The sequence below is a fragment of the Oncorhynchus clarkii genome, chromosome 5, assembly GCF_045791955.1.
Source record: "Oncorhynchus clarkii lewisi isolate Uvic-CL-2024 chromosome 5, UVic_Ocla_1.0, whole genome shotgun sequence".
In the NCBI taxonomy this organism is placed as follows: Eukaryota; Metazoa; Chordata; class Actinopteri; order Salmoniformes; family Salmonidae; genus Oncorhynchus; species Oncorhynchus clarkii.
The window spans coordinates 7,271,450-7,294,303 of NC_092151.1; the positions used below are offsets into that span (position 1 = coordinate 7,271,450).

The 22,854-nt window shown below is 45.5% G+C and overlaps 1 protein-coding gene across 1 annotated transcript; it reads left to right on the forward strand.

The window, feature by feature from the left end:
- The first annotated feature begins 89 nt into the window (after positions 1–89).
- LOC139409628 (uncharacterized) lies at positions 90–22,277 on the forward strand. The gene is made up of 7 exons (XM_071155050.1): positions 90–216; positions 19,616–19,795; positions 20,177–20,356; positions 20,636–20,764; positions 21,027–21,206; positions 21,418–21,546; positions 22,132–22,277. The coding sequence occupies exons 1-7, from the start codon at positions 90–92 to the stop codon at positions 22,275–22,277; spliced, it is 1,071 nt and encodes a 356-aa protein (XP_071011151.1).
- Positions 22,278–22,854: the final 577 nt, after the last annotated feature.

Sequence of the window (22,854 nt, forward strand, 5' to 3'; positions counted from 1 at the left end):
AGGAAGGATACTACATGAGGGAGGAGGATGTCTTCCCTGTAACGCACAGCATTGAGATTGCCTGCAATGACAACAAGCTCAGTCCGATGATGCTGTCACAGACCGCCCGAGACCAAGACGGACCCTTCACCTCCAAATCGGTTCCGCTCCAGAGCACAGGCCTCGGTGTAATGCTCATTCCATCGACGATAAACGCGAATCCGATCATCACCACTGGTGAGACAAAACTGAGACTCGTCAGTAAAGAGCACTTTTTGCCAGTCCAGTCTGGTCCAGCGATGGTCGGATTGTGCCCATAGGCGACATTGTTGCCGGTGATGTCGGGTGAGGACCTGCCTTACAACAGGCCTACAAGCCCTCAGTCCAGCCTCTCTCAGCCTATTGCGGACAGTCTGAGCGCTGATGGAGGGATTGTGCGTTCCTGGTGTATCTCGGGCAGTTGTTGTTGCCATCCTGAACCTGTCCCGCAGGTGTGATGTTCGGAGGTACCGATCCTGTGCAGGTGTTGTTACACGTGGTCTACCACTGCGAGGACGATCAGCTGTCCGTCCTGTCTCCCTGTAGCGCTGTCTTAGGCGTCGCACAGTACGTACATTGCAATTTATTTCCCTGGCCACATCTACAGTCCTCATGCCTCCTTGCAGCATGCCTAAAGCACGATCACGCAGATGAGCAGGGACCCTGGGCATCTTTCTTTTGGTGTTTTTCAGAGTCAGTGGAAAGGCCTAGGGTGTACTAAGTTTTCATAACTGTGACCTTAATTTTCTACCGTCTGTAAGCTGTTAGTGTCCTAACGACCGTTCCACGGGTACATGTTCATTAATTGTTTATGGTTCATTGAACAAGCATGGGAAACAGTGTTTAAACCCTTTACAATGAAGATCTGTGAAGTTATTTGGATTTTTACGAATTATCTTTGAAAGACAGGGTCCTGAAAAAGGGACCTTTCTTTTTTTCTCCAGAGTTTATATTCTAATGTTTAATAAGGATAGGGGGCAGTATTTCCCCTTTGGATGAATTGCGTGCCCATAGTGAACTGCATCAAAATCTGTCCTAAATTGCTAATATATGCATATTATTATTATTATTGGATAGAAAACACTCTGAAGCTTCTAAAACTGTTTGAATTATGTCTGTGAGTATAACAGAACTCACAGGGCAGGCAATCTTCCAAAATAGTTTTGGAATCCTGAAAGTTGGGGCAACTTTGACGTCATCGCCCCCTCCCTTCCCAACAAGTTATGGATCTGGAAACACTTCCTATGTCTTCCACTAGATGTCCTCATTCAGTAGAAAGTGGAATGGAGCATATGCTGTGAACTTTGACCTAATGGGAAGAAAAGTAGTGAGTGTCGCAAAGATTTTCATGTGCGTGAAGGCGCGCATGGGAAAAAGTGCTTCCTTTGTCCTTTGTTCCAATCAGCCTCAGATGAACATGGATGTCCCGGTTGGAATGATATTCGATCTGTATGATTATAACATCCTGAAGATTGATTCTGCACTTAGTTTGACCAGTTTCATCGACCTGTAATATGTAATTTGGAAGTTTTTATGCAAAATTATTCTGGACCAGAAGTAATTTTTTGGGCATTTGAGCTGAAAGTGGTAGCAGATGCTACTACATGGACACTAGAATTGAACATTATGAAAGAAAACGATTCATTGTTGAAGTAGGACTCCTTCCACTACATTCTGATCGAAGACCATCAAAGGTAAGGGAATATTTATGTTGTAATTTTGTATTTCTGTTGACTCCAACATAGCGGAGAAATATTGTTACGTCTGAGCGCCGTCTCAGATTATTGCATGGTAGGCTAATTCCGTAACGTTAAAAAAAAATGTGACACAGCGGTTGCATTAAGAACCAGTGCATCTTTTTAATTATATGTAGAACATGTATCTTTAGTCAAAGTTTATGATGAGTATTTCTGTTATCTGGCGTAGCTTTCTATAATTCCTCCGGACATTTTTGAGAATTTTCTGAACATGGCGTCAATGTAAACCGAGATTTGTGGATATAAAATGCATATTATCGAACAAAACATAAATGTACTGTGTAACATGTCATATGACTGTCATCTGATGAAGATTTTCAAGAGGGTAGTCAATGATTTAAAAAAAAATCCTGCTTTTATCATTTTATATTTTGTGGGACAAAATGGCTGCCTTTTGCCTTTTGTTTTGGTGGTGGTCTAACATAAATATGTGCTGTGTTTTCGCCGTAAAACATTTTAAAAATCTGACACGCTGGGTAGATGAACAAGGTGTTTATCTTTCATTTGAGGTATTGGACTTGTTAATGTGTGGAGGTTAAATATTTCTAAGAATATTTTTGCATTCCCTGCGCCACCATTTCAGCTGAACGGGGGGGGGGGGGTGGTGGTGGAGTTCCCTGAGGGGAACCTCTGGCATCAACAGGTTATTAAGAGTGAACAGGTCCAGCTACCAGGGATGGAATCTCTTCCTGATAGCCCATCCCCTGGATCCGAGGACAGACCTCATCTCAGCAGTGTTGGAATAGTATGCACACAGGGCAGTGTTATACCGTGGCAGCTCACAGTAGCTGTCCTTTATCAAATGCATTACATGGCTACAGTATGTATGTTGGCTGTATTAATTTAATCACTGGTAACTGCTTTGGACCTCTTTGTCACTGTTTGCCATCATCGGGGCCAGCTAGACAGTGGCCAGGTCTTGATGTCAGGGAACGAAGCTCTTCCTGACATCCCATCTCCTGGATCAGAGGAGAGACCCTCTAAACTGAACAATGATCAAATGGTATGAATGAAATAACATCCTAAATCATGAATTATCCATTTTGGCTGTAATATGCAGCTATATTGGGCTGATATTGGGCATTACACGGAATGAACAACATTTGAGTTAATTAACTTGTTTCTGTGGTCCTTTTTACATGGGCCTATGCACAGAGAAATCCATATCAATTTACAGTTGACAACTTTCACATAATTTCACTAGAACATAAAAAAGGGACTAACCACAGGATCATAATGGGCGCGTCTCACGAACGTGTTTGTCCAGATTACCTCCCAGGAACGTGTTTGTCCAGATTACCTCCCAGGAACGTGTTTGTCCAGATTACCTCCCAGGAACGTGTTTGTCCAGATTACCTCCCAGGAATGTGTTAGTGCAGATGACCTCCTGGGAACGTGTTGGTGCAGATGACCTCCCAGGAACGTGTTGGTGCAGATGACCTCCCAGGAACGTGTTAGTGCAGATCACCTCCCAGGAACGTGTTAGTGCAGATGACCTCCCAGGAACGTGTTAGTGCAGATGACCTCCCAGGAACGTGTTAGTGCAGATGACCTCCTGGGAACGTGTTGGTGCAGATGATCTCCTGGGAACGTGTTAGTGCAGATTACCTCCCAGGAACGTGTTGGTGCAGATGACCTCCTAGGAACGTGTTGGTGCACATTACCTCCTAGGAACGTGTTGGTGCAGATTACCTCCCAGGAACGTGTTGGTGCAGATGACCTCCTAGGAACGTGTTGGTGCACATTACCTCCTAGGAACGTGTTGGTGCAGATGACCTCCCAGGAACGTGTTTGTCCAGATTACCTCCCAGGAACGTGTTTGTCCAGATTACCTCCCAGGAACATGTTGGTGCAGATTACCTCCCAGGAACGTGTTGGTGCAGATTACCTCCTAGGAACGTGTTGGTGCAGATTACCTCCTAGGAACGTGTTGGTGCAGATTACCTCCCAGGAACGTGTTGGTGCAGATTACCTCCCCCAACAGGTGTCCAGATCAGTCCGTGAAGTGCGTATGTGCAAATTGGTGCCAAACACCGGAGACAAACAATATCTCAAGAACGAATTCAAAGAGCTTGTGGGACGTGTCATTGTGAGACTGTTACCACAATTTGTGCACTACAAGTCTAATGTTAAATGGCATTTACCTCACAAATATTCAGATGTAATGACAAGGAAATCAGATATAAAATGCCTTTTAGGGCTACTATGTGAAGATGAAAGGTGGTCAAAACGAGATGATGAGGAGGATCAAACTGTTTACTTAATGAACCTTATGTCCCATATTTGTCCGTAGAAGTAGATGGCAAGACCGCTCAGACCCCCCCCCCCCCCCCCCCCCCCCCCGCTTGTGAAGGTGATCTGATCAGTTGACAAAAACAAAATCACTCCTGGAAAGGAACTGATTCAGTTATCACAGTGGCCGGCGGAAAGAGTCAGTCCTGGAAAATAACTTTTTTTGGATTATATACATGAGGGTAAAGGAATACAAAATACAGCCTAGAGCTTTTGAAAGTGCAGTTTGGGGCCTCCCGGGTGGCGCAGTGGTTAAGGGCGCTGTACTGCAGCGCCAGCTGTGCCATCAGAGTCCCTGGGTTCGCACCCAGGCTCTGTCGTAACCGGCCGCGACCGGGATTTCTGTGGGGCGACGCACAATTGGCCTAGCGTCGCCCGGGTTAGGGAGGGCTTGGTCGGTAGGGGTGTCCTTGTCTCATCGCGCACCAGCGACTCCTGTGGCGGGCCGGGCGCAGTGCGCGCTAACCAAGGTGGCCAGGTACACAGTGTTTCCTCTGACACATTGGTGCGGCTGGCTTCCGGGGTTGGATGCGCGCTGTGTTAAGAAGCAGTGCGGCTTGGTTGGGTTGTGTATCGGAGGACGCATGACTTTCAACCTTCGTCTCTCCCGAGCCCGTACGGGAGTTGTAGCGATGAGACAAGATAGTAGCTACTACAACAATTGGATACCACGGAATTGGGGAGAAAAAGGGGGAAAAGAAAATTAAAAAAGATTAAAAAAAAAAAAAGAAAGTGCAGTGCCTTTACAAAGCCTCAGTGTGTCTCATAGACTCTGGTGGAACTGCACAGTGAATTTAATTTAACCTTTATTTAATCAGGCAAGTCAGTTAAGAACAAATTCTTATTTTCAATGACGGCCTAGGAACAGTGGGTTAATTGCCTGTTCAGGGGTCAGAACGACAGATTAGTACCTTGTCAGCTCAGGGATTTGAACTTGCAACCTTCCGGTTCCTAGTCCAACTCTCTAACCACTAGGCTAACCTGCCGCATACAGGTGATGGATCAGGATACAACATAGTGTTGGACTTGAACGTCACGTGAGCCTCACAAAAGACCTCATCCAACATCAAAGGGCCAATGTCCAGTTTGACATCGCACAGAAAGTCAGCAGGACCATTGGAGAGCAGACAGACAGTCATGCAGCGATTTGATTAAAGACTGTGAGCTGAAGCCAGAGTCTGGAAATCACTCAATCTCAAGTAGATCTGAACAAAAATATAAACACAACATGTAAAGTATTGGTCCCATGAGCTAAAATAAAATATCCCAAAAATGTTCCATTCGCACAAATAGCTTTTCTCTCTCATTTGTTTTGCACAAATGTGTTTATATCCCTGTTAGTAAACATTTCTCCTTTACCAAGATAATCCATCCACCTGACATAGACCTTGTGCTGGGGACAATACAAGGCCATTCTAAAATGTGCAGTTTTGTCCCACAACACAATGCCACAGATGTCTCAAGTTTTGAGGGAGCTTTCAATTGGTATGCTGACTGTAGGACTGTCCACCAGAGAATTGCCAGAGAATTGAATGTTAATTTCTCTACCATAAGCAACCTCCAATGTTGTTTTAGAGAACCTGGCAGTACATCTAACCGGCCAGAACAACCACAGACTGTAATGAACACGATGAGAGACAGAGAGCTGGTTTCAAGCGCATGGCGCAGCAGGTGTTTATTGTGAAGCACCTCAGGAGGAAGCAGGTAGCTGGGTCCAGGGGCAGGCTAGTGAAAAGGCTAGTGAAGTCGTCTGGGAGATCAGGCAATAGGTTGATAACAGGAAATCTGATAGGCTAAGGTACAGGCAGGGAAAAGGCTAGGGAAGTCGTCTGGGAGATCAGGCAATAGGTTGATAACAGATCTGATAGGCTAAGGTACAGGCAGGGAAAAGGCTAGGGAAGTCATCTGGGAGATCAGGCAATAGGTTGATAACAGGAAATCTGATAGGCTAAGGTACAGGTAGGGAACAGGAAATCTGATAGGCTAAGGTACAGGCAGGGAACAGGAAATCTGATAGGCTAAGGTACAGGTAGGGAACAGGAAATCTGATAGGCTAAGGTACAGGCAGGAAACAGGAAATCTGATAGGCTAAGGTACAGGCAGGGAACAGGAAATCTGATAGGCTAAGGTACAGGCAGGGAACAGGAAATCTGATAGGCTAAGGTACAGGTAGGGAACAGGAAATCTGATAGGCTAAGGTACAGGCAGGGAACAGGAAATCTGATAGGCTAAGGTACAGGCAGGGAACAGGAAATCTGATAGGCTAAGGTACAGGCAGGGAACAGGAAATCTGATAGGCTAAGGTACAGGCAGGGAACAGGAAATCTGATAGGCTAAGGTACAGGCAGGGAACAGTAAATCTGATAGGCTAAGGTACAGGCAGGGAACAGGAAATCTGATAGCCTAAGGTACAGGCAGGGAACAGGAAATCTGATAGGCTAAGGTACAGGCAGGGAACAGGAAAAAGGGGTCGTTAGTGAGGCAGTTTCAGTTCCCGCCAAAATATCCAGCAACTTCGCACAGCCATTGAAGAGGACATTTCACATTCCACAGGCCACAATCAACAGCTTGATCAACTCAATGTGAAGGAGAAGGAAAATGGTGGTCACACCCGATACTGACTGGTTTTCTGATCCACGCCTCTACCTTTTCTTAAGATATCTGTGACCACCAGATGCGTATCTCTGTATTCCCAGTCATGTGAAATCCATAGAATAGGGCTTAATGAATTGATTTAAATTGACTGATTTCCTTACAGTATATGAACTGTAACTTGTAAATTGTTGCATGTTTATATTTTTTTATGTACTTTTTTTTTTTTAAACCATTTATTTGTGTATTTACTTTTACTGACTATGTTATGTATTGTTAACGTTCTTCCTGTCGTTGCTGTCTGAAACGTTATGTAGGTTTTATGGGCTGTGACGTGTACACTGTCAGAGCAGTAACAACGGCTACAGCCGAGCCTTTTCCAAAGTTTCCGAACACTGGAGGGGAAAGCCCACACTTTTTTCTACTTTGAAAGTTGTGTAAAGTTTTATAGTAGTACACTTTGTTACTTATTTCATCCAGAAAAGACAACTACAAGTTAATTTATAACGAAGTCATACAATCCACTGAGCATTGATGTTTTCCAAATCCAAGTCGAGCGAAGGAAAAATATGCACTTTATGAACAAGTAACTATGGGTGACAGGTCGCATCGAGGCACACTACACTAATAGAACTGTAAACAAAAAAATCTTTAAGCTAAATTATTTATATTACGGCGTGTGTATGGCATACAGTCTACTATTCCATACAGCTCAATGGTAAAAGTGTAGCTGTGACAGTCAATACAGGGACTGGTAGTCGTGACCCCAGCTCATCAACCATTCAACACCACCTCAATACGTGGACTGGTAGTAGTGACCCCAGCTCATCAACCATTTAACAGCACTTCAATACAGGGACTGGTAGTTGTGACCCCAGCTCATCAACCATTTAACAGCACTTCAATACAGGGACTGGTAGTTGTGACCCCAGCTCATCAACCATTTAACAGCACTTCAATACAGGGACTGGTAGTTGTGACCCCAGCTCATCAACCATTCCATACCACTTCAATACAGGGACTGGTAGTAGTGACCCCAGCTCATCAACCATTCCATACCACTTCAATACAGGGACTGGTAGTTGTGACCCCAGCTCATCAACCATTTAACAGCACTTCAATACAGGGACTGGTAGTAGTGACCCCAGCTCATCAACCATTCAACACCACCTCAATACAGGGACTGGTAGTAGTGACCCCAGCTCATCAACCATTCAACACCACTTCAATACAGGGACTGGTAGTAGTGACCCCAGCTCATCAACCATTTAACAGCACTTCAATACAGGGACTGGTAGTTGTGACCCCAGCTCATCAACCATTTAACAGCACTTCAATACAGGGACTGGTAGTCGTGACCCCAGCTCATCAACCATTTAACAGCACTTCAATACAGGGACTGGTAGTAGTGACCCCAGCTCATCAACCATTTAACAGCACTTCAATACAGGGACTGGTAGTTGTGACCCCAGCTCATCAACCATTCAACACCACTTCAATACAGGGACTGGTAGTAGTGACCCCAGCTCATCAACCATTTAACAGCACTTCAATACAGGGACTGGTAGTTGTGACCCCAGCTCATCAACCATTCAACACCACTTCAATACAGGGACTGGTAGTAGTGACCCCAGCTCATCAACCATTTAACAGCACTTCAATACAGGGACTGGTAGTAGTGACCCCAGCTCATCAACCATTCCATACCACTTCTGAAAAGCACCTTCCTTCCCCTGTGCCTTACCCCTTTATAGGAAATGGGATTAAAAACCGAACATATACATTCACTGTCATAATAAGGGACTAAATAACACTGGTTCAGTGACAAAATTGTCACGTTAAAAATGTGTGGATATGGCAAGCAAGGCTAGCTTCATTTTCATCATTTGTGCGGTATTATAAAAAGATTCTGCCAAATTCTCCAGTCATGTAAAATGACCTAGAATTACATGAAATGTGTTTATAAAAGGCCACTTTAAAAAAAAAAAAACTTCTGTAAGGCCTCAACTCTACTGCTTTATGCTTCTATGCAAATGTGATAATAAACATGCAATGCTTTACTATAAAGGGGATACAAAATGATCTTGTGCTCCGGTACATCAGTACAACAACAACAAAAACATGTATCGTGTTAGTTATAGATTTACAACAATCATCAACATCAATGATCAGCTGATAGCGTACCTTCTTTTTCCGATGTCAATCATCATCTTTAGAAGGCACTGTAACTAGTTTGCTCACAATTTGTGATGAGTGAGTTTGTTGTTGTAAATAAAATAAAAAGATTTTAAAAAAAATAATCACTACAGAGGCAGTTAGTATGAATTGTATAATAATATAATATATATAATAATAGAATAGAATAATGCATTGGAACTAATTTGTTATTGCAGCATTGGTCAATCAGTTGTCTTGATTTTAGTTACAGTGACAAGTCAGCACTAAAGTACTGAATTTCTGTGTGGAAGATCAGAGGTCAGACAGATTAGGCAAATATAGATGTCCGGTTTCTTGAGGCTATTTAAGGGTTTTACAAAAGGCGTTGTCCACTGTTGCACATCAGGCTATTGCACGCTACTTCCTGCCACAAAGATGGCTGCCAAAAAGACCCTTCGCCAAACACATGAAAGCCTTGTGGTTTACAGATGGACAAGTTAGCCCATACAGCCGTAAATGAATGCAGATGCTGTCTCTCACTCAACCTAAAGACGTTACCCAACCACACAGCTGTATCAAGACTGACGATTGAAGTGGGAGATGTACAAAAAAAAGATGGCCGAGAGGAAGAAGAGGGAAAGATGTCTGAACCCTTCGTCCTTCCAGTGTAGATCCAGAGAGGAAAGCTTGGAGCTTGGGCGGCTGGAGTGAGTTCAGACGCGGTCAGAACATCTGCTGGAATCTGGGGAAGCTTTCCTTGATCCGGGAGCTCAGGGTGACTCCGGGCACTTTTGGCACACACACACACACACACACACACACACACACACACACACACACACACACACACACACACACAGAGAGAGAGAGAGATACAGATTACCCTAACCCTAACCTCAATCCTAACTTTTACGATTAGGGGGATGAAACGACTTCAAACACCTGTACACACAACTTTAATATACACAGTCACGTTCATTGTTTCACTGTAAATAGTTTGTATGAAAGGACAGCCTATACAAGGTAACCTTGCTATGTAAATCTCAGACAGAGAGACAAATTATAAAGAGTCAGTTTGTTTCACTGAGAAGGTTCAAAGGTGCCTTCTGAGTTCGAGGATAACGGGTCAGTTTGAGGATCTTCAGACAGCAGGTATTTAATTTTGCTGAAGAATTCTGCCAACTACGTCTTAGACAGAGGACTCCAAAACAACGGCCAAACAAAAGCAATCATCTTTTGATTACAGCTCTAAGCATCCCCACCTGTTTTCCTAAGAGAACCTATTTCATCTAAATTCCAACTCCCTCCTGTTGACCCCAAGGTTTGTGTCTGTTATCCTTGCCCAAAAGACAAGAGGAATCTCAAGCTTGTAGCTTCAACCCCCTGCACAGTGGCTGGTAGGGTTAAGGATGGGGGGGAGGGGAGGGGGGGGGGGGGGGGGGGGGGCTAAGAGGTGCATCTTTCATTAAAGCACAGGACCCCGTGGGATTGAAAACTCAGGTCATAAATAACATTGTAGTTGGGGGATGCCACAACATGGTATTATGGAGAGAGAAAAGGAGGGGGGGAGACAGGATTCAGTAAATCAATGTATGTTGGGGGGTGTGGAGGAGGAGGAGGAGGAGGAGGAGGGCTTGGAGTTGGAATAAAACGCAAAACCCACGAAGGATAGTGAGGGGTACAAACATGGTCACTGAGATGAGGAGTCAAAACCTTACATGACCATCTCAAACAGTAATGTTATTCAAGTATGAAACTGGCCAGGGCCAAAAGCAAGGGCAGGTTTTCTGCTATGTACAGCACATGGTTTTGGTTATACCCAGTGGTTCCTCCACCTCCAGGTCTGTTTTGGTAATACCCAGGGGTTCTTCCACCGCCAGATCTGTTTTAGAAGATCATACACAGCTTGCTCGGACAAATTCTCAATTTCCTCTCGTACGCAGTGGCTTGGGAGCCATTTTTACCTGCGTTCACATTGGTCCACTGGAATGACATCTCTTTTCATTTCCCCTTCGCTATAAACTTAATCCTCTCTAGGTAAAAGGGTCCGGAGACTGAGGGAAGGAACATGAAAAATAAGAGGAGGTAAAAGCCAGAAGGAGAGAACCAGAACCTGCCCTTTTTAAACCTGAGATCTGCATTTGGTGAAACAGCGCCACTGGTCGGCCCCAGGCGCATTTGTTATTGTTTTGTTTTTGAAACGGGGAAGATGAGCATTCTTGGTAAAAAAAATTTTTTTATCTTAGTAGCCTACATTCTGTGTTGTTCTATCGCACGTGATGATGTCAGAGGTGGGAAAAAAAGCGAACAACGTTTGCTGTTTGAATGAACATCTTTGTTTAACATCTTTGTTGTAGTAATATCGCAAACGGACGTGACAGTTTCACCACTACAGATTGTGTTTATTTTGGGGTATTGCATCTTGTGAGGACGCGGGTGGTTCCTAATGTTGTGAGATTCTCACCAGTGTTAAAAAGAACGACTGGCTCTGAGAGATTTAGGATCAGAACCAGCAGTTGTAACAACAGTAAGAAACCAAAACAAAATGGAGGACTGCAGCATAGCTGTTACTATGACTACATGTTGCATGGATTCCTAAGGCATAAGAATATGAAAGTGTGAATTCTTATTTTAAAATGTACAGTATGTTGTTCTATACATTCAGACACTCAGATATCTATTAATTATATATATTGTGTCCTTTTATGTAGCTCTGTGCTGTTGGCGTTCTGTACTATGTTGTGTTTTATGTTTTGTGTGGACTCCTAGGAAGAGTAGCTCCAGCTAACGGGGATCATAATACCATACTAAATACTAGATTACAGCTAAGCAGTTCTATGCGATGATGTTCTCTATATTATATGTCCTGTTAATTGCCATAGGAACTAGTCCGTGGCCTCAACATGTTCAACTCTTGCCAGTCAAAACCATTTGGCTTCAACTGCATCTAGCAACTGAGAGAAATTTGGGCCATGAAGCCTGCAGGGAGGAGAGACTTCCAACAGTTCTGTAGAGTGTAGACTTCACACTCACATCATCTTCCTCTCTCATGTTCCAGGACTGAGCCAAGGACACATCCTGTGAGACCAGTGGGTGAATGATGCAATACCAGTGTTTAACAACCAGTGTTTAACAACCAGTGTTTACCAACCAGGGTTATTAAGTTCCTAGAGATGTATTTGGATGTATGACGATAAATGGAGAGAATTGACTGACCAAAATGGTTCATAGACCACTGTAGTACACGGTGTGTGTCCGTGCAGTGGTGGAAGTAGTACTCAATTGTCATACTTGAGTAAAAGTAAAGATACCTTAATAGAAAATGACTCAAGTAAAAGTGGAAGATAACCAGTAAAATACTACTTGAGTAAAAGTCTAAAAGTATTTGGTTTTAAATGTACTTAAGTATAAAAAGTAAAAGTATAAATAATTTCAAATTCCTGATATTAAGCAAACCAGGCGGCTTATTTGTATTTTTTGTTTGTTTACGGATAGCCTGGGGCCACACTCCAACACTCAGACATCATTTACAGATAGCCAGGGGCCACACTCCAACACTCAGACGTCCTTTACAGATAGCCAGGGGCCACACTCCAACACTCAGACATCCTTTACAGATAGCCAGGGGCCACACTCCAACACTCAGACGTCCTTTACAGATAGCCAGGGGCCACACTCCAACACTCAGACGTCCTTTACAGATAGCCAGGGGCCACACTCCAACACTCAGACATCATTTACAGATAGCCAGGGGCCACACTCCAACACTCAGACATCATTTACAGATAGCCAGGGGCCACACTCCAACACTCAGACATCCTTTACAGATAGCCAGGGGCCACACTCCAACACTCAGACGTCCTTTACAAACGAAGCATTTGTGTTTAGTGAGTCCTCCAGATCAGAGGTAGTAGTTATGACCAGGGATGTTCTCTTGATAAGTGTGTGAATTGGACCATTTTCCTGTGAAAATGTACTTTTGGGTTTCAGGTAACATGTAAAAAAAGTACATTTATTTTCTTTAGGAATGTAGTAAAGTAAAAGTTGTAAAAAAATATATAAATAATAAAGTGAAGTAAAGATACCACAAAAAAAACGACTTAAATAGTACTTCAAAGTATTTTTTTACTTAAGTACTTTACACCACTGTGTGTGTGTGGGTGTGGGGGGGGGGGGGGGGGGGGTTGAGACAATGAAATGTAATTACGACACACCACAGGCTTCTGTAAAGGCTGGTAGACAATTACAATGCGACAAGTGTCCCTGGTCAAAACAACGTTTAATTTATACTCCGGCGGACTGTCTGTAGACCGACTGCTGTCTGTAGACCGTCGCTGCGGACCTTCGGTTTCCAAGTCTCAGACAGATGAAAAAAGTTCAACTTTGACCCTGTTGCTGTGTCCGTTGTCATGGTTACCTGTCTGAGATAGCAACGAGACACAAGTTCTAAAATTCTCCAGCAGAATGCCCTGCTTTTATTTCCTCACACTCACAGCTGTAAGCTATTTTCTCTAAATAGCTTGTCATTAACTGGTAAATAATGATCTTGTTGTGAGTTTATTTTCCTGTAATAATTCATAAACATTTGCTTTTAAGTTATTAAGACCAGGGGCATCATGCACTCCACAAATCTGAGGGTGAGGATGGCTGGGGGTGGTCTGGTGGGCGATTATGCCCCCATGTCCATACATTTGGGAATTGTGAAGTTTTCAAACACCTGAAACATATTTTTTCTACAATCTAGAGCCTTAATCATTATGCTTATTCTATGTTAAAAAATATGCATATTTTTCTGCATATCTAAGCATACTTTTCTGCATATCTAAGCATACTTCTTGAGCTGTCTGTATCCTCCTGATTGGTGGTTCTTTAAAAAAAGAAGCTTTGAAGCTTGAGAATAATAGTGAAGACATCAACACTATGAAATAACACATATGGAATCATGTAGTAACCAAAAAAGTGCAAAACAAATTAAAATATGGTTTATAAGTAGCCACCCTTAACCTTGATTGCAGCTTTGCATTCTCTCAACCAGCTTCATGAGGTAGTCACTTGGAATGTATTTCAATTAACAGGTGCGCCTTGTTAAAAGTACATTTGTAGAATTTCTTTCCTCCTTCATGCATTTGAGCCAATCAGTTGTATTGTGACAAAGTATATGGAAGACAGCCCTATTTGGTAAAAGACCAAGTCCATATTATGGCAAGAACAGTTCAAATAAGCAAATGGAAAAGACAGTTCATCATTACTTTAAGACATGAAGGTCAGTCAATATAGAACATTTCAAGAACTTTTAAAGTTTCTTCAAGTGCAGTCGCTAAAACCATCAAGAGCTATGATGAAACTGGCTCCCATGAGGACCGCCACAGGAAAGGAAGACCCAGAGTTACCTCTGCTGCAGAGGATAAGTTCATTAGAGTTACCAGCCTCAGAAATTGCAGCCCAAATAAAATGCTTCACAGTGTCAAGTAACAGACACATTTCAACATCAACTGTTCAGAGACAGTGAATCAGGCTTTCATGGTTGAATTGCTGCAAAGAAACAACTACTAAAGGACACCAATAAGAAGAAGAGACTTGCTTGGGCCAAGAAACACAAGAAATGGACATTAGACAAGAGGAAATCTGTCCTTTGGTCTGATGAGTCCAAATTTTAGATTTTTGGTTCCAACCGCCTTGTCTTTGTGAGATGCAGAGTAGGTGAACGGATGATCTCTACATATGTGGCTCCCACCGTGAAGCATAGAGGAGGAGGTGTGATGGTGTGGAGGTGCTTTGCTGGTGACATTGTCTGTGATTTATTTAGAAGTCAAGTCACACTTAACCAGCATGTCTACCACAGCATTCTGCAGCGATACGCCATCCCTTCTGGTTTGCTCTTAGTGGGACTATCATTTGTTTTTCAACAGGACAATGACCCAACACACTGTGTAAGGGCTATTTGACCAAGAAGGAGAGTGATGGAGTGCTGCGTCAGATGACCTGGCCTCCACAATCACCCGACCTCAACCCAATTGAGATGGTTTGGGATGAGTTGGACCGCAGAGTGAAGGAAAAGTAGCCAACAAGTGCTCAGCATATGTAGGAACTCCTTCAAAACCTTTGGAAAAGCATTTCAGGTGAAGCTGCTTGAGAGAATGCCAAGAGTGTGCAAAGCTGCCATCAAGGCAAAGGGTGGCTACTTTGAAGAATCTCAAATGTAAAATATATTTTGATTTGTTTAACACTTTATTGGTTACTAGATGAGTCCATATGTGTTATTTAATAGTTTTGATTTCTTCAACTATTATTACACAATGTAGAAAATAGTAAATATAAAGAAAAACCCTTAAATTAGTAGGTGTGTCTAAACTTTGACTGGTACTGTATAAATATTTATTTATTTATTTTAATATTTATTTTTTACAGGACAAATCTGAAGGGCATTTCTAAACATTGTTAAGGAAGATGCTTTTAGTTTTCTGGCTTACTAGATCGACATACTAAATTCCTTTTTAAATAGATTATTTTATTGGTGTTAATATGTAGCAGTTATGCTATTTGGATCACCAGGCTGTTGATGTCATAACGACAGCTACGTTTTTGATGTCAGATGACAATAGAATGTTGATGATGTCACTCACTGTGGCCACTGTAAACCGGCCTTAGGGTGTGCTCTTAACCTAAATCGTTAACATTATTCTATTGTGTGATCTGGGCCCGAGGTACTGTCACGACGTGTCAAGGGTCTCATGTGAAAACCCAACAGACTCTGACGACACAGAGGTGGAGGAGTTTACAACAATATTTACTCAGTCTGTCACTGCTATCAAGTGCTTAATTCAATTAGGCTGCAGTTTTCACCAAGCCTCAGGGTCAAGAGAGCAACGTTCAAACAGGGAGCCAGGAGAGAGAGAGGGGGAACTCAGTCAGGGGAAGCCGGCTGGATGGCAGCCCAGACCGCTAGCGCCGAATGGGGCTTGACAAGGACCAATTCATGGGATTCAACTCTGGGAACCTATCTCAATTGGCCAAAGTAATTACTGCAGCCAACACTATTCTCAGAGAAAATCTCTTGAATGGAAGAGGTCCGATGCGGGTCGACAGAGCTAAAATAACAGAACTGGGCCACCACTAGTTCGAAGGTCGGAGGAATGCGCTCAGATGACCCATGTGATAACAGTTTGATCAACAATTTGTTCAATGTAGATAACAGAAGAAACATATCAGATTCTGTCTATTCTGTATACTCACACTGGTACACACACACACACACACACACACACACACACACACACACACACACACACACACACACACACACACACACACACACACACGCACACACACACGCACACACACAAATATAATACCGTTAAAAACAACAGCATGTTACATTGTATTTATCTAACATGAACAGAACAATCTGGCCCCTTCCCCTCCACTTCGTCTTTGGTTCCACCTAAGACAACCACTCTAAACCCTCTGAAGACTACCACTCTAAACCCTCTGTTTGCACAGATGGCACGTTCATCTCTGCTCCACTCCATTATTTTCAATTCAAAAGACAACAACTTCCCCTGGAGCCTCTGAGTGCATTCAGCAGCAACATGTACTTAATGCTTTAATAAGAGTTTGGGTTTGACTTCCGGGCCGCCCGCTCCAGATCCCAGGCAAGGCCGGGTCTATCTCCCTGTGTATCTAAATCAGGATTTCCGTGCCGACCCGGGCCTGTCTGAGAAGCGTCTAAGCTGGATTTGGGAAAATGCGAACCATGTGCATTCTGATGCCACGGCACCATGCATCCATCCTCTCTCTTTCTCTCTCTCTCTCTCTCTGCCTTTGTTTTCGTAGCCCATTTTGGTTGCAAACGTCTTCCAAAGACATAGCCGTGGCAAGATGGCTGCTTCAAATACCCTGGTGAGTACTACCCATGATGCATTGCAAGAACTAAATAACGGATGCTTGAGTACTCAGCCGACATGAGTTTTGTCCCAACAGTCATGAGCATACTGTAAAACTGTCTGTATTCAATCACACGTTTTATTCCTGCCAAATTCAGTAAGCATCAATATATTACTGAATGTTATTTTGAACACCCACACTTGTCATGGATAAAAGTCATCTGTCAATTTCTCTATGGTTTTATTTCATTTTTTTGCTGCCAGGCATGACACTGGGTCATGTGATCGATTTGTGGAAGAATGTTATTTAAGTCATCGTCTTTCAATCCCACCTTAATGTTCTCATAGCGATTATGGAAACAATAAGGAACGGACAGGGGCAAACAAATCGATGACGCCACAAGTCACTGGATCAATGAGGAGCCTTTCAATAAACAGAAATGAGAATCTGATCCTGACTTGAGGAGTAAAATGACCTTTTAGGTTGTACCTTGTGTTTTCGTCACACAGGGTTATAGCGTTACAGCAAATCCAATCTCATTCTTTACACACAAATCTGCATCTCCACATCCTCATTGATCCTCTGAAACCTTATTGAAACTTTTCAGTTTTTCTTTGACAGTTTTCTTTTCCAAATCTTCCCTTTATTGCAGAATGCACTCTGTGACACCTCCCGTCGATACCAGAGAACTTCTCCTTTGACCCCCCCTGCAGAGTTAAACGTTCTCCCCCAACTAATAACAAACCAATCAATACATACTATCGAGCAAATGGAACACCTTCATACTCCAGAACCCCGGGATTCAACCTTTTGTGGGAATAGACAAAAGTGCTTTAAGTGAAAAATGACTTTGGTATTTTAAGCCTTGACCTTTGAGGTCTTCGGGAAAGGTTTGCCAATTTCATAAGAAACCAGAAATCGTTCTTAATACGTTTTTATGATCTTTTTTTTTTCTTTCGAGAGGAATGATTGAAGGATGTATATAGCTAACCCAACTGCTGTTGACAATGGCACACACCTATGCTTTGCCGGAGATATCACTGGCATTACCAACCCTTACGGCCAAAATAATGAGCCAACATTTCTTCAATATGTGTAAAAACATTTTAAATAAATGCTCAATAGTCGTTTGCTTTACATTAAAACAACTATTTACTTTATTACATTGTATGATAATGAGAAAATATGTTGGTAGTCCTAGAATTTAGTGTCAATATTCTGTTTTCTTCAGAAATATGTGTGTTTAATGCACATTCGGTGGGGCCATGATCAACTGTGATCTTGGCAATGATGCCCTTTATCTACTCACCCAGAGTCAGATGAGGCCCTTTATCTACTGACCCAGAGTCAGATGAAGCCCTTTATCTACTGACCCAGAGTCAGATGAGGCCCTTTATCTACTGACCCAGAGTCAGATGAGGCCCTTTATCTACTGACCCAGAGTCAGATGAGGCCCTTTATCTACTGACCCAGAGTCAGATGAGGCCCTTTATCTACTGACCCAGAGTCAGATGAGGCCCTTTATCTACTGACCCAGAGTCAGATGAGGCCCTTTATCTACTGACCCAGAGTCAGATGAGGCCCTTTATCTACTGACCCAGAGTCAGATGAGGCCCTTTATCTGCTTCCCCAGAGTCAGATGAACTCGTGGATTCCATTGTTATGTCTCTGTGTACATTATGAAGGAAGTTTGAGTTAGTTTCACGAGCCAATGCTAACTAGCATTAGCGCAATGACTAGAAGTCTATGGGTACTGTGTAGCTAGCAAATACCCATAGACTTCCAGTCATTACGCTAACGCTAGTTAGCAATTTCACTAGTGCTAGTAAGCAACTTCCTTCAAAGAAACATAAAAATGGTATCCATGAATTCATCTGACTCTGGGGAAGTAGATAAAGGGTTTCATTGCCAAAATCACAAAGTATCCCTTTAAAGCCTTATACGTGATCACCCTGACTCCCATATCACCCTGACTCCCAGATCACCCTGATTCCCAGATCACCCTGACTCCCAGATCACCCTGACTCCCAGATCACCCTGATTCCCAGATCACCCTGACTCCCAGATCACCCTGACTCCCAGATCACCCGGACTCCCAGATCACCCTGACTCCCAGATCACCCAGAGTCCCAGATCACCCTGACTCCCAGATCACCCAGAGTCCCAGATAACCCTGAGTCCCAGATCACCCTGAGTTCCAGATCACCCAGAGTCCCAGATAACCCAGAGTCCCAGATCGCCCTGACTCACAGATCACCCAGAGTCCCAGATCACCCTGACTAACAGATCACCCTGACTCCCAGATCACCCAGAGTCCCAGATAACCCTGAGTCCCAGATAACCCTTAGTCCCAGATTACCCTGAGTCCCAGATCACCCAGAGTCCCAGATCACCCAGAGTCCCAGATCACCCAGAGTCCCAGATCACCCTGAGTCCCAGATCACCCTGAGTCCCAGATCACCCTGAGTCCCAGATCACCCTGAGTCCCAGATCACCCTGAGTCCCAGATCACTCTGAGTCCCAGATCCCCCTGAGTCCCAGATCACCCTGACTCCCAGATCACCCAGAGTCCCAGATCACCCAGAGTCCCAGATCGCCTTGAGTCCCAGATCGCCCTGACTCCCAGATCGCCTTGAGTCCCAGATCACCCTGACTCCCAGATCACCCTGACTCCCAGATCGCCTTGAGTCCCAGATCACCCTGACTCGCAGATCACCCAGAGTCCCAGATCACCCTGACTCCCAGATCACTCTGAGTCCCAGATCCCCCTGAGTCCCAGATCACCCTGACTCCCAGATCACCCAGAGTCCCAGATCACCCAGAGTCCCAGATCGCCTTGAGTCCCAGATCGCCCTGACTCCCAGATCGCCTTGAGTCCCAGATCACCCTGACTCCCAGATCACCCTGACTCCCAGATCGCCTTGAGTCCCAGATCACCCTGACTCGCAGATCACCCAGAGTCCCAGATCACCCTGACTCCCAGATCACCCTGACTCCCAGATCACCCAGAGTCCCAGATAACCCTGAGTCCCAGATCACCCTGAGTCCCAGATCACCCAGAGTCCCAGATCACTCTGAGTCCCAGATCCCCCTGAGTCCCAGATCACCCTGACTCCCAGATCACCCAGAGTCCCAGATCACCCAGAGTCCCAGATCGCCTTGAGTCCCAGATCGCCCTGACTCCCAGATCGCCTTGAGTCCCAGATCACCCTGACTCCCAGATCACCCTGACTCCCAGATCGCCTTGAGTCCCAGATCACCCTGACTCGCAGATCACCCAGAGTCCCAGATCACCCTGACTCCCAGATCACTCTGAGTCCCAGATCCCCCTGAGTCCCAGATCACCCTGACTCCCAGATCACCCAGAGTCCCAGATCACCCAGAGTCCCAGATCGCCTTGAGTCCCAGATCGCCCTGACTCCCAGATCGCCTTGAGTCCCAGATCACCCTGACTCCCAGATCACCCTGACTCCCAGATCGCCTTGAGTCCCAGATCACCCTGACTCGCAGATCACCCAGAGTCCCAGATCACCCTGACTCCCAGATCACCCTGACTCCCAGATCACCCAGAGTCCCAGATAACCCTGAGTCCCAGATCACCCTGAGTCCCAGATCACCCAGAGTCCCAGATCGCCCTGACTCACAGATCACCCAGAGTCCCAGATCACCCTGACTCACAGATCACCCTGACTCCCAGATCACCCAGAGTCCCAGATAACCCTGAGTCCCAGATCACCCAGAGTCCCAGATCACCCAGAGTCCCAGATCACCCAGAGTCCCAGATCACCCTGAGTCCCAGATCACCCTGAGTCCCAGATCAATCTGAGTCCCAGATCCCCCTGAGTCCCAGATCCCCCTGAGTCCCAGATCATCCTGACTCCCAGATCACCCAGAGTCCCAGATCACCCTGACTCACAGATCACCCTGACTCCCAGATCACCCAGAGTCCCAGATAACCCTGAGTCCCAGATCACCCAGAGTCCCAGATAACCCTGAGTCCCAGATCACCCAGAGTCCCAGATCACCCAGAGTCCCAGATCACCCAGAGTCCCAGATCACCCTGAGTCCCAGATCACCCTGAGTCCCAGATCAATCTGAGTCCCAGATCCCCCTGAGTCCCAGATCCCCCTGAGTCCCAGATCATCCTGACTCCCAGATCACCCAGAGTCCCAGATTGCCTTGAGTCCCAGATCGCCTTGAGTCCCAGATCGCCTTGAGTCCCAGATCGCCCTGACTCCCAGATCGCCTTGAGTCCCAGATCGCCCTGACTCCCAGATCGCCTTGAGTCCCAGATCACCCTGACTCCCAGATCACCCTGACTCCCAGATCGCCTTGAGTCCCAGATCACCCTGACTCGCAGATCACCCAGAGTCCCAGATCACCCTGACTCCCAGATCACCCTGACTCCCAGATCACCCAGAGTCCCAGATAACCCTGAGTCCCAGATCACCCTGAGTCCCAGATCACCCAGAGTCCCAGATCGCCCTGACTCACAGATCACCCAGAGTCCCAGATCACCCTGACTCACAGATCACCCTGACTCCCAGATCACCCAGAGTCCCAGATAACCCTGAGTCCCAGATCACCCAGAGTCCCAGATCACCCAGAGTCCCAGATCACCCAGAGTCCCAGATCACCCTGAGTCCCAGATCACCCTGAGTCCCAGATCAATCTGAGTCCCAGATCCCCCTGAGTCCCAGATCCCCCTGAGTCCCAGATCCCCCTGAGTCCCAGATCATCCTGACTCCCAGATCACCCAGAGTCCCAGATCACCCTGACTCACAGATCACCCTGACTCCCAGATCACCCAGAGTCCCAGATAACCCTGAGTCCCAGATCACCCAGAGTCCCAGATAACCCTGAGTCCCAGATCACCCAGAGTCCCAGATCACCCAGAGTCCCAGATCACCCAGAGTCCCAGATCACCCTGAGTCCCAGATCACCCTGAGTCCCAGATCAATCTGAGTCCCAGATCCCCCTGAGTCCCAGATCCCCCTGAGTCCCAGATCATCCTGACTCCCAGATCACCCAGAGTCCCAGATTGCCTTGAGTCCCAGATCGCCTTGAGTCCCAGATCGCCTTGAGTCCCAGATCGCCCTGACTCCCAGATCGCCTTGAGTCCCAGATCACCCTGACTCCCAGATCACCCTGAGTCCCAGATCACCCAGAGTCCCAGATCGCCCTGACTCACAGATCACCCAGAGTCCCAGATCACCCTGACTCACAGATCACCCTGACTCCCAGATCACCCAGAGTCCCAGATAACCCTGAGTCCCAGATCACCCAGAGTCCCAGATCACCCTGAGTCCCAGATCACCCTGAGTCCCAGATCAATCTGAGTCCCAGATCCCCCTGAGTCCCAGATCATCCTGACTCCCAGATCACCCAGAGTCCCAGATCGCCTTGAGTCCCAGATCGCCCTGACTCCCAGATCGCCTTGAGTCCCAGATCACCCTGACTCGCAGATCACCCAGAGTCCCAGATCGCCCAGACTCCCAGATCGCCCTGACTCCCAGATCGCCCGGAGTCCCAGATCACCCTGACTCACAGATCGCCCGGAGTCCCAGATCACCCTGACTCCCAGATCCCCCAGAGTCCCAGATCACCCGGAATCCCAGATCACCCTGACTCCCAGATCACCCTGACTCCCAGATCACCCTGACTGGGGGGGCGTTTCCTGATATGAGTGATACAAAAGAAAGATGAGCACCGTGAGCACCGAACACGGTGTGCAGAAATGGCAGAGGAGGGTCCGTCCTGTTCCGGACCAAACAGCCAATGTGTGGTGGGCTTTCTGCACGTTTCCATGCTGCTATGGGCAATCACACCAAATGGGTGCTACACTTTCAGCAGCGGAGGACGAGCAACCAGCGGTTACGGGGGAACTGTAAAAACAAATCGGACATGGTGAGGTGCCCTGACGACGAGCTCCTGAACTGTCTTTACTTTTTCTCTCTGCCCTGCACCATTGATGCTCCCTACCTTCGATCAAGCCTTTCTGTCATTTAGAGAAGAGCACAATGGAAATTAGTTTGAACTTAATTTTTTAAAATTTTTTATCCTCAATGAGTTTAAAAGCATTGTAGCCACATGTGTATTTGTATTGTGTTTTTAAACAAACAAAACAGTCAAACTCATTATTTTAATCTAAGAC

Coding starts and splice junctions, on each gene's coding strand:
- LOC139409628 (XM_071155050.1), top strand. CDS start 90: ATGCTGTCACAGACCGCCCGAGACCAAGACGGACCCTTCACCTCCAAA. Junction 217..19,615: donor GAATCCGATCATCACCACTG/GTGAGACAAAAC, acceptor CCTGACTCCCAG/ATCGCCTTGAGTCCCAGATC. Junction 20,357..20,635: donor TGACTCACAGATCACCCAGA/GTCCCAGATCAC, acceptor CCTGACTCCCAG/ATCACCCAGAGTCCCAGATA.